The sequence below is a fragment of the Carassius gibelio genome, chromosome A23 (assembly GCF_023724105.1).
Source record: "Carassius gibelio isolate Cgi1373 ecotype wild population from Czech Republic chromosome A23, carGib1.2-hapl.c, whole genome shotgun sequence".
Classification (NCBI taxonomy): Eukaryota; Metazoa; Chordata; class Actinopteri; order Cypriniformes; family Cyprinidae; genus Carassius; species Carassius gibelio.
In genome coordinates this window covers 15,965,492-15,984,929 of record NC_068393.1, presented here as the reverse complement: position 1 = coordinate 15,984,929, position 19,438 = coordinate 15,965,492, and the positions used below count along the sequence as shown (strand labels likewise).

Here is a 19,438-nt window from a genome sequence, read left to right as displayed (position 1 = left end):
CTTACTTGTGTAGAATTATACTGACACTATATATATATATATATATATATATATATATATATATATATATATATATATATATATATATATATATATATATATATACACACATACACACAAATACACACACACACACACACACATATATATATATACACACACATATATATAGATTATATACACACACACATATATAGATTATACACACACACACACACACACACACACACACACACACACACACACACACATATATATATATTATTATTATTATTCTTTTTTTTTTTTTTTATTCTCTGTCAGTTTACCTGTGACCGGGAGGATCTGCTAAAATGTGTGGCGGGACAGTTGAACATTTCTGATTCAGTCACACTGTGTCTGCTGTATAATTTGACTGGACTAGCAGAGGAACCCTTCTTCTTCTGTCCCGGGCAGCCTTCAACATGTCTTTTACCTGAGGTCAGTGACTCAGTGCATATAAGATTGTGCACATTAACAGTTTCTTTCTTATTGAGACCCACTGAAAAACATTTTTGTAGATTTTATGCAAACTTTTGATTAACTTGACTGGTGTTCCTGTACTTCTAGTATTTCACATACAGCGTGCTGCTGACTCTGCTGTGCTGCTCAGTGTTCCTGCACATCAGCAGTATAGGCAAGCTGGTCCTCATGCTCTTCATCCAGGTCTGCTACCTGCTGCTAGTGGAGTGGCCTCTAGTCACACTGCTAGACAACGCGGACCTGCTGGTTACCGCCAATGCAATGTGAGTGCTATTTTCAGCAAGAATATAGTGTGGATATGTAAAACATTGTCAGTGGCTTTAGGTCAGTACTAAAATGGCACACACACAAAAAAAAAAAAAACTACAGCATCATCAGTACAGAGTACAGACTTAATTGCATATCTACATATTAACAAAATATGTCCGTTAAAACGAAAAAATATTGGCAGGAAAAAGAGAACTACATATTTCTGCATTCTTTATTATATTTACCTGGAAAAATTACTTGGAATAAAACAAGCTATGATCCCTTATCATTAATGGAGACAAAAACTCATACAGGGCATTTTTTTGCTCCAATATCTGGCATATGACTGCATTATATGCTACATCACTCAGTGAGTTGTTGCCCTGCATCATGTCAGTCAGCTGTATGAAAAATAAGATGTTGTACAGGTCTGGGGCATTAATTAAGTTAAAATATTTTAATTGCGTTATTTTTCCTAAATTAATTAAATTATTATGCTAAAGCAACAGCCCTAATTATAATTCAAGACATTTCTGTGTCAAAACATATTTAGTCCCTTTTTGGGGGTTTTAAGATCTGCTAAAATGAGCAGTGACTAACACATTATTCACAATCAGTATTTGTTCTTTCCTACCAAGAATTGATCATGACACAGCCACTATAAGTATAATCATATTGAAAAAGATAAAGACTGCATTTTGTCAGTTACCTCTTAAATCTCATGGTCATTACTAATTTTCTTAGAAATTTGAGGACCAAAAAATGACTGAAGTCCTAATTTTTTTTTTTTTTTCTCCTTGTTTTCTCATGAACATGAGTTAATTTCCTCGATCTCAACATTTTCATTATTACAACTTAATGTTTTCTTTTGAATTTGATTTTTTTTGATCTGCTGTTACTGTAGTAACAAACACAACTTTGACCCACATCTGATCGACAGATAAACCTTGTGCTCTTATACTGAATGTTGTGGATATGTCAGCAATTTTTGATTCGCTTAATAATAACGTCTACCATACATAAAGTCTAATCAATCACCGTTTATTTTTTCCAGAGACAGTACGCTAAACATTTTACTTGTGTAATTTACGTTTAAATGGTCAAAGCAATCCTGCAAAGGATGCTGAAAACTATTCTTGGAAACTTCTTGGATTCAATTAACTTTATTTTCCTTTTATTTGAAATAAAATTATATAATTTTTATTAGTCATGTAGGATATGCTGTGTGTGACTGATATCATGTGCATTACAAGCTTGGGATGTGTGTGTATGGTTTCCACAACGAAATGTAGAAAATACAAAAGACTACAACATACTGCATAAATTATAGATACATGAAGAAGGTCCTTATTCTGTCCAAAACAAATACTGTAGAGTAAAGTGGATTTAGTATACAGCACCCCATCAGTTATATATAGTTCTATACTGCCATCTGTTGGCGCAGAACTTAACAATTTTTTGTGGTCGAGATCACAAGAAAATTAAGTTGTGATATAGAAATTTATGTCAAGTTCACGAGGAAATTAAGGAAAAGAAAAAGACATGATGTGTGGCCAGGTATGGTGACCCATACTTTGCATTTGTGCTCTGCATTTAACCCATCCAAGTGCACAAACACACACGGAGCAGTGGGCAGCCAATGCTGCAGCACCCAGGTAGCAGTTGGGGGCCGGTGCCTTGCTCAAGGGTCTCCCCTCAGGCAAAGTATTGAGGGTGGAAGAGAGCACTGGACATTCACTCCCCCACCTACAATGGACCTGAGACTCGAACCCACGACCTTTGGGTTACAAGTCTGACTCTCTAACCATTAGGCCATGACTGCCTTGAAGACTACGGTATGCGCTTTACCATCTATGCCACTGAAGCTAAATTAAATCGCGACCATGAGAAAACTAGAAAGAAAAATATTAATAACCTATGGCTTCTTAGGACTTCCCTAAAATATATATATATAATAGAATTTATTATATGATTTCCTTTACATTATTCTGGAAACAGATTTATCTTTTTATATGTGGGGACACAATTGTGGTACACATAGCCATTTAATGCAATTTTTTATTGTATTGTATTTTACTGGGTGTTTATTTTTAGAGGGTCATGTTGGTCACTAATGGAAATATGTCTGTTTTTATACAGGTATTCTTTCAATGAAACAAATTATTGGTAAGTTCGTGTCATGATTTATTGTTTTGTGATTGTAAGAGAGACGGTTCAAAGGCAGGAGGTGCTTTAGAATATGATTCTGCTGTTTGCTTGTAGTGTGTCTCTTCTTTTCAGGTCTTTCGGTTTGTTTTATAAAAATAATACCTGTATACTATTCTAAATGGTATAGTCTACTAAAGTATGATCTACAACACAGAAACTAGTAATTAGATCTAACAAATACACTTGCAATGGTATTTGCGCAGTCTCTTGACAAACTCTAATTATGTGTTGTACATATTGTTGTTTTCCCACATAGTCAGGAAACGGTGACTAAAGTGTCTCTGAGGGTGTCGATTCCAGTCATCCTCACTGTATTTGTGCTGGCTCTCTATCTGCACGCACAGCAGGTCGAGTCCACTGCACGCCTTGACTTCCTGTGGAAGCTACAGGTGTGTAGTCTGTCTCTGAATCAATCACTTGGTCGAAAATACATTTCCGGTAGATTCCCAGCATAGTCAATGACTTATTCACTGTCATGCTTCTCCAGGCCACTGAAGAGAAAGAGGAGATGGAGAAGCTGCAGGCTTATAACCGTCGGCTCCTTCACAACATCCTGCCCAAAGATGTGGCTGCCCACTTCCTCGCACGAGAACGTCGAAATGATGAGCTCTACTATCAGTCATGTGAATGTGTGGCCGTTATGTTTGCCTCCATCAGCAACTTCTCAGAGTTTTACACTGAACTGGAGGCAAACAATGAGGGTGTGGAATGCCTGAGACTGCTCAACGAGATCATCGCCGACTTTGATGAGGTAAGAACGTCATGTCACTTGCATCTGAAATGGAAGTATTGAATACTGAATATGGAATCGCATCCAAAATAAAAGTTTTTGAATACAAAAAATGTTTGTACTGTGTATATTTCTTTATTATATATAAATAAACATTCATGTATATATTTAAAAAAATTAAATATAAATGACTTAAACAGCGCTGCAGACCGATTGGTGTATGACAAGTACCCATTCACAGACCGCTAAGGTGAACACACCTAATGCCGTTTGCTGGACTAAGTGCACTCATTGTTGCGTGCAGTTATGAATTTATTTTCACCATCTGCAAACTCACAAAGTGCTCATAAAAGGCACTACCTCCGCATTGCTCCACGTTTGCCCTTTGCTTATTTTGTTTTGGATATACTGCTTGTTCCGTGTCGTCAAATCATGTCGCATCGCATATTGTCATTACTTCCTATTGTTGGTTCGTTTAGAGGTATTTTGTCCTTGTTACATTCTAATTTAATTCGAACCACACCAAAATTCACTTAGAAGCGGACCGAGAACCATTTAGTCTTGTTCTGCTTGTATGGTGCACATCCGGGTTTGGATGGCAGCGTTCACACTTGCTCAAATGAACCGCATTAACAGATCAATCGCACCTGAATTCGTTTAATCAAACCAAACACAACAAGTGTGAACACAGCCTGATTTTAAAGCAGTCTCTGGCTTTATACTGACACCTACTGGTGTGGAGACAAAGGTTCTATATAAAAGCAAATGTTTTCAGTTACCAATACCATTGTATAAATATCCACAGTATTCATTATGCATGATTAATTTACTCCATGACCAAATGTGTCTTACAATTAGGAGGTTACCAAGACAAAGCAAATAAATTTCTGGTTCTGTGATCTCAACATGGCTTTTTTACTGTTAATAGATCATTTCTGAAGAGAAATATAAGCAGTTGGAGAAGATCAAAACTATTGGTAGTACTTACATGGTAGCATCTGGATTGAACGACTCGACGTACGACAAAGAGGGCCGCACACACATTCTAGCTCTTGCTGACTATGCCATGAGGCTACGAGAACAGATGAAGTACATCAATGAACACTCATTCAACAACTTTCAGTTGAAGATAGGTAAGTAGGTATTTACCGTAACGTTTGCCTGATATATATTTAACATAGAAAGTGCAAAGACAATTTATGAACTGGCTTGCAGACTTGGAGCTTAGGGAGTTTGTTAGAGCAGACGATGACAAATGTATTTTCACCACAGGTTTGAACATTGGGCCAGTGGTTGCTGGTGTGATTGGAGCCAGAAAGCCTCAGTATGACATATGGGGCAACACAGTGAATGTGGCCAGTCGCATGGACAGCACAGGTGTCCCTGATTGTATCCAGGTAACCGCAACATAATAAACAAGACTATTTTTGGCAATACACAGCTTAGCCCATACATTTCCATCTTCCAAAGTGTAACACTATACATCAGCTACTATGTGCATCATTGTATTTATAAAAATGGTGCTGTCCTCTATCTTCATGTTACTGCAATTGCAAGTTTTGTGACTTTTTAGCTACTTAGTTATTACTTAAAGGTAAAATGCGGTGAAACTTAAATTTCTAAATACTTTCTATTCCAGTCAAATTTGTAGAATTAATGATAAATAAGCAAGGCTATGTTAGTTGATTTCCCTGAAAAGTGTAAACACTGCCTCTGTGGTTGTTTAAAAAAAATTGTTCTGTTTGTTTGAGCATCCTTACCAGCTTGGCATAGCAGCATTAGTCTAACCAATGGCCTGAGTTTGGGGCGTGGCTATCTGTTTATCCAACCAATGGCAGACTTGAATTGACCATTTGAAATCCAACTTTACTTTTGCAATTCCCTTTGAGGCTGCAGAAAAACCTTTAGTTTTTAGCCAATTAGAATTCAGTGTGTAATGAAAAGTTTAGGACATTGTTCTTTATTCCTACAGGTGACCAGTGACTTATACCATGTACTAGAAAGAAAGGGCTACCAGCTGGAGTGCCGTGGACTGGTGAAAGTGAAGGGGAAAGGAGATATGACCACTTATTTCCTCAACAGTGGTCCTGTCTGCAGTTAACACTGACCAAATGCTTCTCAATGCACTGAAATGAAGGAAGGACACCAAAGGTTCTGAATGGGATTTGAGCAGATCCAAATATAACCACTCACAAGTTTTCTACAGTAGTTCACAAGCATTAGCGGCCATGTGTGGTATTTATTTATGCAACTATTGGGAATAATGAGCTATGCTCTACCTGAAAGAATTAATGAAGGATTGTTGCCATAGATGGAGAAGACTTTGAAGAAAGTTTGGTTTTATTTTTTATTCGGTGGGAAAGACTTCTTCCAAACCAAAATTAGAATTATTTATTTATTTTGAAAGGTTTTAAACCATTGTAAATAAAAAAATATATTATATATGCAAGCATCAAGAAGAAACTGACCAAAGAACAAATGATTTGATATAGGAACACTACACACGCCATATAAACTGTCTGAACAAGTGTTATTCGGTTGTCTGGTTTTCCTTTTTTGGCCTCCTGTCACTCTCTAGCACACTGTATTCAATTATAAACACTAAAGCAAAAAACATCCGTCTTCATTGAAGGCCTTAGAAACAGGAATCCTAATACAAGTGACTTGTATTTACAGTTTTTTATGATTGATGAGTGATCAACGTGTTTTTCCCTTTTAGTATTTGTGTACAAATGAAGTAAATGAAGGATGAGAATAGTACTAGACAGATTTTCTTTGGTCATTTGTTCATTTATTTGGGTGGACATTGAGTAATTGTGTGTCTGTCATCTTTAAAAGGACATAATGGTTCACTGTGAGGTTTATACAATTAATTTAAAATAGCTTTCTTGCTAGATTAAGTGCTAATTAGATTACATGCTTTGCATTTATGTGTTCAGTTGTTAACTGATGTCATTTTTCCTGTCATTTGAGATGAATGTGTTACACAGATTTCAGCTCTTAATTCATTCTTATATAAATCAATGAAAAAAATTATCCTATAAATATGACCAGGATCTCATAGAATTTCCGCACAGTATGGTCCGCAATTGTATAGTCTTCTTAAGACCCTGGTAAATCTGTGTAAATTTTCTGACAGAGGTCTGGTTGGTGACAAAAGTGGCAGGACTGCAAAGCTGATTGTCTGTTTTCAGCAAAAGTCAATTTCAACATTTCCTCACGAACACTCTTAGTCATGCTTGCACATTTGTCAACTTTTCTTTTTTTATTATTATGCAATTACCAGTCAAACGGATAGGTTAGCACTTCTGAGTATTTTTGTCATATTTATGAATTTACCATTCCTACTGTATAAATGCATCTTGATGATTGTGTTGCAAGAAACATCCTTTACCGTCCTCAACATGAATTTCCCAATATGAAAGTACATGTATGTTTAATATTCTCACTTTGTCATAAGACATCAAAGCACATATTGTTTTTAGTTCGAATATGTTTGTGGTACATGAAACTTTCAAGACCTTTTTCATTAAAAGGTGGCAAATCAATAAATTGGGTGTTTTATGTAAGAATAATGTCTCAATAATACTATATTCACCCAACACTAGTCTTTTCATCTTAATTATATGTGGACGTACAGGTCAGTCAGAATAAGCTGGACAGAAATTTTAAATATTAGACACTTTCCACAAATATGGTATAAACAACAAACCTAAAATATTTTCTTAACCACTAAAGTTGATTGCCAAGCAAAATTTTTATCTGTAGGTTTAATTAGCTACATGTAACCTATGTTTTTAGTAATTAAAATGAGTTACAATTATTTTACAACTAATTAAAAATGATTTTAACAGATTGTCAAAGCTTTTAAATAGTTTGTGTGCTATTGTTCATTTTATGTTAGCTACTGTATTGAACATACAGGTGCTGGTCGTATACAAGTTTCACTTTTTGAACGAAATTAGTGAAATAAATCAACTTTTTGATGATATTGAAATTATATGACCAGCACCTGTAATAGGTGTAACACATCTGAAGTAATGAGTACACTATTTGGAGTGTGTAATTTGTTAAAAGATTTCCTTTTATAGTACTTTCCATCAAAATAAATTAATTCCTCAAAACCAAGCTATCAGGTAGACAGACAGGCCATTGTTGGGTGTGAGTGGCTCTAGTGATTGTTGTGTTAATGGCCTCTTCTCTTTGTTCATGCTCAGCTTGGTGTCTTTTCTTCAAGTAGCAGCAGTCTCATGTCAGACGATAGTTTGTAATCACGATTCTCTCCTATTGAAGCACCGACCCCATTTCCACTTAGCTTGCCTTTCTCAAATGTCTGAATAAATCTGTATTCGGTTACACGTACGCGACACAAGAGGCATTGAATTTACTTGCATCCCAGTTAATAATTTATATCTGTTGAGGTATAGTTTGTTAACTTACCACATACTTTCCTGAGCCTTAATTAAGTAATCACCGTCATCCAATTTTAGAAAAGTGCAAGCAACACTCAAATTTTCGTACATATTTAGCAGCACTTATAATGGTTAAAACTTGTGTGAAAAAACTACGAACCCACTCTGAAATGATGAATTGAGCGAATCGATGTTTTTGAATGAATCTTTAAAGTGAATCATTCTCGGTCACTTCCATGGACTGAATCATCTTGCATCAATGAATCTCCCCTTAGAAGCGTGTCTGGTTTTTAGTCACTTTTGGGAACTGGGAAGATGCTTGTGATGCTTAAAATATTTTAACCGATTCTGACACGCAAAACGACTCTTTGTTTTGAACGAATCTGTTGATGAATCCTTCAGTGACAAAAAGACATACAGCTAAGTACCTAGTCGCGTACGGATGTACAGCAAACCGCAGAAAGTATCTGTAAAGGAATATGTTTGGTGAACACGAACACGTTCAACAGATTCGAAACACTGAGATGAATCAAAATCCCCATTATCATCATCACTAGAAGAAAGGCCCGGCTTTAGGACCCAGGTGACTCGTCTCAATCGTTAGAACGGATGGCACCTGTTGCGTTCAAAGGGAAACCGGGAGGCCAGTGCTGCTGGTCGCGTGGAACCGTCGCGCGCTTAGTGAACTCAATATATCTGAAACTTGACGTTACAGAGTAACAGCAACCGTCTATCGACTCTCGTACCTGAAACAAACAGTCTCGTCTGTGAAAGACGTATTTATCGCATTTGCCTCTGGGAAAACCACATGACTGACTGAAATTATTGCAGGTAAGCTTTGAAAATGTAATTAAATGAGTGCTTTATTTGTTTAGACATGTTTTGCGTCATGTCTGTTGTCCATAAAATCTAACCCAGGCGTATCTTCCTCTCCTTGTCATGAGCGGGTTTCATCTTTATTGTTAATAGCACACAAAAGTAAGGCTCATAGAAGACTGAAAGCTTGAAATCGGTGCCATACTGTAATAATTTGAACCATTATATATTCGTGGCTCACTTCCTTAAGTTTCGCTTAGTTGTCATGTTGCGTGGCATATAAAGTTTTTTTTTTTTTTAACTTTAAGGAAGTCCTTGGGGTTTAAGAAATTTGCGAAACGCGAAGATTATTCAGTAACTAAGGAAAAAAGTTGTTATTAATATGTTACTTTATAACGTTGTAATAATGATGGCCATGTATGCTCTGTCTCAGTAATAATGCAGAAGAACCAGTTTCAGTTTGAAAGATTAGGAGAGTGTAATCACCTAGCATGAAGAATAGCAGAAGTTGGCCTGACTGTGTCTGTTAAATAGACTGGTTCCATGGGTACTGGTTCATTTAACACCATACAGTACGTTCCATTGTCCTCACATTTCCTATTTTGAAAGTAATTACTTGGGGTTTAAATGTAAGAGTTGTGCTTTAAATTTGCCAGTCCTCAAGATGACTATTAAACTCATTCCCAGCAGTTGGTGGGATCCAGATCCTGTTCAGTTAGTTAGATAACAGGCGACGTGTCACAGTTGTGAAGTGTATTTATGCTAAGTTTCCAACACCACCCATTAAGTGTAGTGTGAGTGTATGGTGAGCCACCTGCTGCCACGTGGATCCAGGGTGAAGAAAGGATCAGGTGCAGAAGGGTGTTTGTTGTCAGGTGAGGTTTGTTTGCTCTAGTGCTGTGCTCCATGTGAGAGTCGACAGTGCAGGCTTTCTCTGCTAATTAAGAGTGGGGCATGGCTTGTAAATAATCAATAACATTTTTTATTATGGGTCTTTTTAACATTTTAATGGTGATTGTGTTTCCTTCATAAGTAATTTTCGGTCTGTTTTCACAGTTTGGTGACTGATATTGGCCAACAGGATGCGTCTGAGGCGTCGTTTCTCCCCCCTGAAGCTTACTGTTCTGGGCGGCGCTGTTTTCATGGTCATTTTGGTGGTGCTCCAGAGGGACGTTGGTAGCGGTTCACTTCAGGACCCCTGGCTGCAAGATCTCTCCAACAAAAAGGAAAGAGTATTCGAGATGGTCCGTGGGGCGGTTAACAACTTCGCCTTCCAAATTGGTGCCCCGCAGCCCCCATCAGTGGGAGTGCTGCCCACCCAGAACCAAAACTGCCTTTCGGGTTTCTACTCTCAGGTGGATCTCAAACCGTGGATGGAGAGACCTCCTCTGGACCCTGAAGCACCAGGAGCCAATGCTGCAGCCTTCCAGAAAGCCAGCATGACTGCGGAGGAGGAGAAGGAAAAGCAGGAGGGCATGACCAGGCACTGCTTTAACCAGTTTGCCAGTGACCGAATCTCCTTGCACCGAAGTCTTGGAGATGACACCCGTCCACGCGAGTAAGAATGGGCACTTTGTTTGGCACCGTGAGAAAATGTGGAATACAAACAATTCATTCAATTCACCAACCAATCTGCCATTATAATGATTGAAAGTTAGGCTGCACTCATGACGTGTGTTATAGTGTTTGCTGGCATTTTAGATGCCTTTTAATTTACGTTGACTCATTTGATCTGTTTACACAGAAACATGAAAGTGCAGATTTATCTGTTGATTTTAAGGGCTGGGGCTAAGGCCCTGTAAATGTTGCCCAAACACTCATTGTAGATTAGGAGTCTTTACTGTTTCGCTGCTTTTGCAGTTTCTAATCACACCTTCAGCTGCATCACTGAACAATAGGTTGACATGCTATGTTTCATTTTGAATCTTATTATATTTAAACACTGTGTTGAGTAAAGTGCATTGAGCAATTTGCATACGTCCTCAAATTTATAATACTGATAATTACAATGTTTAAATATGCATTTTGGGAATTGTGCCTTAGAAAATTACCTTACCTTATAGTAAACTAATCATAAAGCATAAAAATGCTTTCATTGCTTTCATTAAAAAACTGAACTGAAATGTATAAGAAACTTATTTTATTTACACTAGAAAGCAAGATGACATTTTTCATTTACATTTAGTTTAACATGATATGCTAAATTAAAACTACATTATATGCAATTTTATATATATATTTCTTCATGCATCCTTATACATATATACATATACATACATTTTGTGTGTGTGTGTGTGTGTACTGTATATATAGTAAATGAATATCTCTTCGTGCATCCTTTGCAGGTGTGTTGAGCAAAGGTTTCGCCGTTGCCCTTCTCTCCCCACCACGAGTGTGATCATTGTGTTTCACAACGAGGCATGGTCAACACTTCTGCGCACTGTGTACAGCGTGTTGCACACCTCCCCGGCAGCTTTCCTCAAAGAAATCATACTAGTGGATGATGCCAGTACAGCAGGTGGGCCCGACTTTATCAGTTCCTGCTGTAAAAATGAACTACCCATAGAAAGTGTTGTTACATGTTCTTGGCTCAATGGCAAACAGTTTTATTCAGTGGAATGTCACTTGTACGAGTGCTTATTCAGTTGTATGGAAAATGCCACAAACATACATTAACAAAAGAACCAGTAAAGACTGCAAAAAAAAAAAAAAAAAACTGAGCAAACATCCAGGAAATAATGGTGCATTGTTGAAACTGAAAACATGTAATAGTTAACTAGACCATAGCAAAAGTTGCTGGTGGCGAAATATTAATTTGTATAAATTTTTAATCTTCATTAGTTTCATTGTTTTCCTAATTAATTTCCTTGTTAGTTTTATGTACTTTGTTAGTGCTGTAAGCGATAAGATAAAGGAAGTGTGTCAGTTCATCTAAAGTCTGATCACAGGAAATCTCAAAGTGCTCTGAAACTATTTTTAGTCATTGAAAATATCAAGTTGAACAGTTGACAAAGTTACTGCTGACTTGTAAAGTTCTGAACACAGTATTCAGCTCATGCACTGCAGTTGAAAAATCTGTTGTAAGATAAAAAAGGTTTCAAATATATGAATAAGGTTTCAAAAATCAATTATCTTGACTGCATTTAATCTATAATACACTACAACAATAAAACTGTGAAAAATTACCATTTAAAATTTATTTTTGAATATTTCATATATATTTTAAATAATATTTTAAAATCAAATTAATTTCTGTGGTGGCAAAGCTGAATGTTCAGCAGCCATTACTAATATGCTGATTTGGTGATCGAGAAAAAATGTGTGAAAAGTTCAAAAGAACAGCAATTATTTGAAATGTGAATCTTTTGTAACATTATAAATATATTTCCTGTCAATTATGGTCAGTTTATAATAAGTATTGGATAACTGTTAATTCCTTTAAAAAAAAAAAAATTATCCCAAACAATTGAAAGGTATTTTTGTTATAGTAATAGTTTTTGTTCATACAACGACTTTCAAAGAATACAGAAGAAACAAGATTATACTACTTTCCTCCTTCTACATTTGATGTTGTGTGTCGTTGCAGAACACCTCCATGAGAAGCTGGACGAGTATGTGAAGTCACTGAAGATCGTGAAGGTAGTGCGTCAGCCGGAGAGGAAGGGCCTCATCACCGCAAGGCTTCTTGGAGCCAGCAAAGCACAGGGAGAAATCCTAACCTTCCTAGATGCCCACTGTACGTATGTCAGCACATGAATAGCCCTGCACACTTCCATTAACTCACACAGCATACCAGTTTCTGTTAGCATGTCATTAACGTCCATCAGTCTCATTATTTGTGACTGGATGGAAAGTAGTTTTTCAGAAACCTGCTCTTCAGGTCCATAGGCATGCGCTTTAAGTGGTTACTCCCATGGCTATATTTTATTTTTTTCTGGCACTTATGTCATTTGCAAAGTTATGCAGCATGACAAAGGTCTAGTATGTGATGCTTATCTTGTTCGCTTTGAGCCATTGTAGGCGGGATTGAACCCTAGCAACTGACACCTGTGTATTGTTATCCTATATTTTACCTTGTATACGATGAAAGTTTTGAAAAACGTGACGTGCCATTTTAGCATATATGCTTGAGTAGCATATATACAAACCCTCTTTTCTCTTTTGTCATGTTTTTGTTGTTACAGGTGAGTGTTTCCATGGCTGGCTCGAGCCTCTCCTTGCTCGCATTGTTGAGGAGCCCACTGCTGTGGTGAGCCCTGAAATTTCAACCATTGATTTAGACACTTTCCAGTTCTACAAGCCAGTGGCTTCGAACCGTGCCCAGAACAGAGGCAACTTTGACTGGAGTCTCACATTTGGCTGGGAGGCCATTCCAGATTACGAGAATGCTAAACGCAAAGATGAAACGTACCCAGTAAAGTAAGTCACACGTTTTATTTAAGCCTTGCTCTTAATAAGCTTCGATGTGTTTCACAGAATAAAAACAAATTTACGTATTAATTTTGTTGTGATTGATGCATAACCTTTACCAAGACGGGTGTATTTGCTTTTTCAGCAATTAAAGAGATCCTTTACCCAAAAAAAGAGATTTGTGACCTGTACTTGCAAAACGAGTCGGAATACGCGCAGGATAATTTTGAGCTACAGGCAAAAAAGTGAAAATTTTTGCTGAGGTTTTGACAAAAGCTAGTTCATTAAGCCCTCGTCTAGTGATCCCAATGCTCCAATAATAATTTTAGATGTTTAATTACCTTTATTTGTACATTTTCGGAAAGGATTTCCTATTTCCACTTGTTTCTCGTGCTGACTGTCATCCGAAATGCACACATAAACACACTTCCGACTGTGCGATTCCAATAAATATACACACATACACAGAATTACAGTAGTAGCCTGTTTACACAAACATAATCTGTTATGTCTTAAGTGAACATTTAGGAGACTGTTGGGGCGAACATCTGATTTGTAACATTAGATCTGTGCATCACAGTCGGTTTTACAGTTTTTTTTGAATTTCTAAAACACATTTCTTGAAACAACACTTAAACACAAATCCAAATACTCAAACTAAATTCACGAAACCTCTGACTTTACCATCAAAATCAAACAATCACTGCAAAACCATTTCTCCTGCACTTAAAATCAAACAGTGCTCTCAGATCACACACATACACACACATGGATATAATACAAAAATACTGCAGTCCAACTGCAAAGGCCAAAAAGGTCAAATAAAACTCATGAATAGCATGTTACAGTACACTCAAATACTGCAAGTTGTGCAATTGTAAAATCAGGTTCAATGAGCGATTAATTCTGTCTCGGCATCATGTCTTTATGCTTGAGTCTGGCTCGAGGACTTTGTCCACATCACAAGTAATGTTGTCTTTTTTGCTAGACCAAGAAAAACCCCTGTGGTCTGATAGATTCAGCCTTGATAACACTCTAAACCTTACTCTTTCTCTCCTCATCCTCTTCCTCCTCATCCTTCATTTGTTACATGTAGCTATTTTTCCTCCTCTCCTTCTCAGATGGTTTCCATCTATTATTCGTATCATCATTCAGTCATCTGTTAAGGCTGTGCAATTAATTGAAAAAACGGTTCGATTTCGATTTTGGCCTCCAACGATCATGAAAATACAATAATCGAGATAAGACGATTATTGCGCCCCATTCCGCCCCCTTTTTGCAGCGCTGCGCTTTCGTTCCTCCATAAAAGCCAAATTTTCAGTGCAAATCAGTAAAATCATGTTACATGACATTTGCATAATGGGAGATGCTTTATTTATTTATTAAGTATATTTATTCATGTTTTTAAAAGCGTGGAAGAGAACTTTCACTGGTCCTCAGGAAGAGATATGGGCTTAGAGACGGGACATGTAAAGTCATCTTTTAGCTCAAGGTGCATGCCTAAACGCTCAAATACATGCAAAAATGCACTTAGTGCTTATTCATGTATACCTTCGTTGGTCATGTAATAAATTAACGTAAAGAGTTGAGAATGAAAATACGTGTGTATCGGTACGTTAATTTGGATTCGTGTGGCTCTTCAAAGTATAAGCGGGCTATTTTCCTGCTGCGACTCTGTGCTTATTAATCAAACAACAAAAGACAAATCTATAATCACACACTGCTCTTGACTGAAAGACTTTTATAGCTTTAAGAAACAAAAAAAGTTTAAATCTTACAGTGAAGACTGCTGTTTTACTTTACATTTCATTATTTCTGTAGTACTGTAGGCTGTAAAGTGCTTGAGACTTGCATAAAATAAACATTAAAGTACAGTTTGTTTCATTTGTATCTTTTTACTCTTTTACACAATTATTTTTCATAATTGTCAATAATGTTTTTGACTTTTTGTTTGTTTGTTTAAAATTCCGCTAGTCTCTACGATGTAGATGTCATAGCAACCTTATTTACAGAAAATACACATTCGATATGTATCACTTTCTTTAAATAAATCACTCATATAAAGTTTTGGCCATATGACCCCCTCATTATCGTGTTAAATAATCGTGATTGACTGAAATAATCGTTATTATGATTTTTGGCATAATCGAGCAGCCCTATCATCTGTGCACTATGAACTGGCTCATATTTTGTACAGTTGGCTTGGTAACATCATTAGAAACAACTGTGAACAATTTTGAGTTTTGCAGTACAAATGCATCACAGTGTGATACTGTAAGTGTTAAAGTAAAAGAGAAGTGCCTGAGATTCGCAAATAGAGCCTAACTTCCTGAACCCGTTTAAGGTTTAGCAGAAAGAGTGCTTTATTCAACAAATTGGTTTAAGCTAGTGATAATTTGGTTCAGAGATTGGGGTTTAGTGTTTTATCAATTCAGAAAAACTGTAATATTGGCCGCCTCAATTAATTTTTATCTATCAATAAAAGAAAAGAGGGAATCACTTGCTGCTATTGATTGACCTGCCTTTATAGTTTTAATAATCAATTTATTGTTATTGACAGACTAAATGTACTATTTTTACATTTGGTTATTTTGTTTTCTTTTGTTCTTATCTTTCTTTCAGAACCCCAACATTTGCTGGTGGTTTGTTCTCTATATCTAAGGCCTATTTTGAGAAAATTGGGACCTACGATGACAAAATGGAAATATGGGGTGGAGAAAATGTTGAGATGTCTTTCAGGGTCAGTTCTTGCTCTTCAGAAATCACCTACAGCTATGAAAATGAGATGTTAAAACTTGTGTATGTGTTTTGTGCTGTCAGGTGTGGCAGTGTGGCGGACAGCTGGAGATAATCCCCTGCTCCGTCGTGGGTCATGTGTTCCGCACCAAGAGTCCTCACACCTTTCCCAAAGGTACAGAGGTCATTACACGTAACCAGGTGCGCTTGGCTGAGGTGTGGATGGACGACTACAAGCAGATTTACTATCGACGCAGCCAAAGTGCAGCTAAAATGGCCCAAGATGTAAGAACTGCTTTTGCTTTCAGAGGATTAAAATATAAACCTTGTGTTTGTGGTTATACAGTATACCTACTGTAAGTGTAAGCAAGAGCATATGACTAACTGCATGACTTTGGTTTCCTGTATGGTTGTGTAGAAGGCCTACGGTGACATATCTGACCGTTTGAAACTCAGAGAAACCTTACAGTGCAAGAACTTTTCTTGGTACCTAACCAATGTCTACCCAGAAGCCTTTATCCCTGATCTTACCCCTGTCAAGTTTGGAGCTGTAAGTCATTTTTAAAACACGACAGTCATGACGATTAGCCATTTTAACCCAGTCTGGGACCAAATGTTTATTTATTATTTTGTGTGTGTGTGTGTGTGTGTAGCTCAAGAATAGGGGATCACAGCAATGTCTGGATGTTGGAGAAAGTAACGAAGGGGGAAAGCCTGTGATTATGTATGTATGTCACAACATGGGCGGCAATCAGGTATAGTACCATTGCTGTGTCATTCACATTGATATTATGATTAGAGGTGCTCTTAAAACATGTTGTGTATAAAATGACATTTTGACCATGGTTTTCTTCTTGATCCAACGAGAACAGCTGTTCATCATCATGTGTTTGTTTTCAGTACTTTGAATATTCGTCACATAATGAGCTGAGACATAACATAGGGAAACAGCTCTGCCTGCATGCATCTCCTTACCCAGAGCCAGTGAAGATTGAGCTCTGTACGCTGAAGGGCAAAGGCAGCAGTTTGTCTCCTGAACAAGAATGGGTGTTCACAGAAGTAAGTGTCATCTCTAAACGGAAATGAATTGCTCAAATGGTCTTGCTTCACTTTCACTCTCTATTTATCAGATCCTACTACCTTCCCCTTTTACTTAATGTCTGTTGCAGTACTTTTTAGCAGGTGAACAACTTGATCAAACACTACTGATGTCACCAAAAAAATAAGCTATACTTGATGTTGTACACTGCCGTTCAAAAGTGAATTATCCGGATGATTTTATTTAAATTAGACTTTTTTTTCCCCCTCACAGTAAGGATGCATTAAATTGATCAAAAAGACATTTATAATGTAGCCAAATATTTCTGTTTTAAATAAATGCTGTTCTTTTGAACTTTTCTGTTCATTAAAGAATCATGAACAGTATGAAATATGTTTTTTTGTTTTTTTAAATGAAGCTGTACAGCTGTACAGGACGTTTCTTGTGCACCAAATCTCCATATTAGAATGATTTCTGGAGGATTATGTGACACTGACAGTGACTGAGTAATGGCTACTGAAATATATATAAATTTTTAAATTATTAGAATATTAAGTTACTTTTTCATGTCAAGTTTTCACCCTAATATATCATAATTAAAATTGCTGTGATTTGATTCAGTTTCAAGGCATGTTTATAAATGTTCTTGATGTTATGCTAATTTTAGGAGCAACTACTGAAGAATCCGTCCTCTGGAAAGTGTCTCCATAAGAAAGGAGACAAGATATTAATGAGCCCCTGCAATCCAGAAGACCATCACCAGCATTGGTCTTTGAGTTGACCTCACACTCCAGTTGAGGAGCAAGGACATTCACTCCCATGAGACCCACGAGGGACGGCCAGCTGACACACTCACTGTAGGCCTGAGCGGATGCACTAGGACAGTGTAACCGACCCTGCTCCTGATGATCGACTGTCCTGCAAAGTTTAACTCCAACCCTAATCAAACACAGGATTGGAGCTGAACTTTGCAGGACAGTCGATCGCCAGGAGCATAGTGTGTTACCCCTGCACTAGGAGATAGTTCATATCCATAAGCTCCCAAAGACATTGATCATAGATCAGACTGGGGTCAGGTACTCAGGGAAGACAGAGTGGAGCTCATCAGCCTACTGGAGCATCACAGAGTGAACAATCCAGCAGCAAGATTGTTTACTTGATGCATTTTATTGCCTTATTGATGATGTTTACTGCTGCTTTTAAAAGGGTATAGGTTTTATTTATTTTTTAAGAAATGGAAAATGTCATATTTTTGGAACATTGTTAGTGTTAAGGCCAATGAATGGCCGGCCTTGCCAATGTTACGTGTAATGTTTGTATGATCCCAATCATTTGCACATGCTGCAAGAGATGAGGGTTTTCTTCAGCTCTAGTAAACTGTCACAAGGCAGCATTGGTTTTAGATCCTTCTCTTGTATTTTTGAAGCCATCAGGATGTATAAAACAGCATGTGACTTGAATTGCTTGATTGTTTCAGTGTGCTGAGGACTTTTGGGGGAAATCATGCTCTAATAACGTATACATGTAATTATCGGTTCTGTCCTCTTCACCTCTACATTATTATGGTTTATACATTTTGACTACACAGATTTATTCCTCAATGATAGATTTCAAATATTTGATTATTTGAAAATATTTGATGTATAAAAAATACACACTCCCAGATCATTTGCTGGTGTTGTTTTTCAAAACGCATTTATCGTTATTTATATGCAGACATATCTATCTATATTTCTCTCTCTCTCTCTCTCTCTCTCTTTATATATATATATATATAGTCTTGTGGCGTTCCTGTATTCTTTTCCTTAGTGATTTTACAATAGTAGTGTTTCAAGCTGTTATGGTATTTTTAGTGAAATTATGGAAGTTGAGATATTTTTTTGGCCTGTTTGCGTATATATTAAAGGGGCTTTTTTGAATAAAATAATTTATAAGGCGGTGTCATGGTAGCTTTATGGCCAACGGTTGTATGGACAAATCTGTAATTTCTCTCGTTCACCGATAGGTGGCAGCCGGCGTCATAATTCTGTCTTGGAGGATTGTGAAAATGACCATGGTGTTGGTGTGTTTGATTGGCCAGCAAACTCTCCAGACACGAACCCCATAGAGAATCTTTTGTTTTGTTAAGAGGATAATGAGAGACCAAACAATGCAGATGAGCTGAAGGCCACTGTCAAAGAAACCTGGGCTTCCATACCACCTCAGCAGTGCCACAAACTGATCACCTCCATGCCGCACCGAACTGAGGCAGTAATTAAAGTATTGAGTACATGTACAGTAAATTAACATACTTTCCAGAAGGCCAACAATTCACTAGAAATGATCTAAAATGTGAGC

The 19,438-nt window shown here is 37.1% G+C and overlaps 2 protein-coding genes across 3 annotated transcripts in view; both read left to right on the top strand.

Moving 5' to 3' along the window:
- Positions 1-7,240, top strand: part of LOC127944783 (adenylate cyclase type 6) — a 31,393-nt gene extending 24,153 nt beyond the window's left edge. For both annotated transcript variants that reach the window (XM_052541034.1, XM_052541033.1), the window contains exons 16-23: positions 304-459; positions 589-764; positions 2,890-2,916; positions 3,215-3,347; positions 3,446-3,709; positions 4,617-4,821; positions 4,961-5,085; positions 5,661-7,240. In XM_052541034.1, the coding sequence (XP_052396994.1) occupies positions 304-459; positions 589-764; positions 2,890-2,916; positions 3,215-3,347; positions 3,446-3,709; positions 4,617-4,821; positions 4,961-5,085; positions 5,661-5,789 (1,215 nt within the window). In that variant the 3' untranslated portion in view covers positions 5,790-7,240. The remainder of the gene's footprint in view (positions 1-303; positions 460-588; positions 765-2,889; positions 2,917-3,214; positions 3,348-3,445; positions 3,710-4,616; positions 4,822-4,960; positions 5,086-5,660) is intronic.
- A 1,307-nt stretch (positions 7,241-8,547) lies between these two features.
- On the top strand, positions 8,548-18,764 carry LOC127945042 (polypeptide N-acetylgalactosaminyltransferase 6). The gene is made up of 11 exons (XM_052541557.1): positions 8,548-8,931; positions 9,973-10,474; positions 11,262-11,434; positions 12,503-12,652; positions 13,101-13,335; positions 15,949-16,066; positions 16,147-16,347; positions 16,481-16,612; positions 16,716-16,817; positions 16,963-17,121; positions 17,769-18,764. Exons 2-11 carry the CDS (start codon positions 9,999-10,001, stop codon positions 17,880-17,882), a joined length of 1,860 nt encoding a protein of 619 aa, XP_052397517.1. The 5' UTR covers positions 8,548-8,931; positions 9,973-9,998; the 3' UTR covers positions 17,883-18,764.
- Positions 18,765-19,438: the final 674 nt, after the last annotated feature.

Bases quoted from the DNA above. Each gene is read 5' to 3' on its own strand.
- LOC127945042 (XM_052541557.1), top strand. From the start codon at position 9,999: ATGCGTCTGAGGCGTCGTTTCTCCCCCCTGAAGCTTACTGTTCTGGGC. The intron at 13,336-15,948 runs GTAAGTCACACG...TCTTTCTTTCAG, and splicing joins GATGAAACGTACCCAGTAAA to AACCCCAACATTTGCTGGTG. The intron at 16,348-16,480 runs GTAAGAACTGCT...ATGGTTGTGTAG, and splicing joins CAGCTAAAATGGCCCAAGAT to AAGGCCTACGGTGACATATC.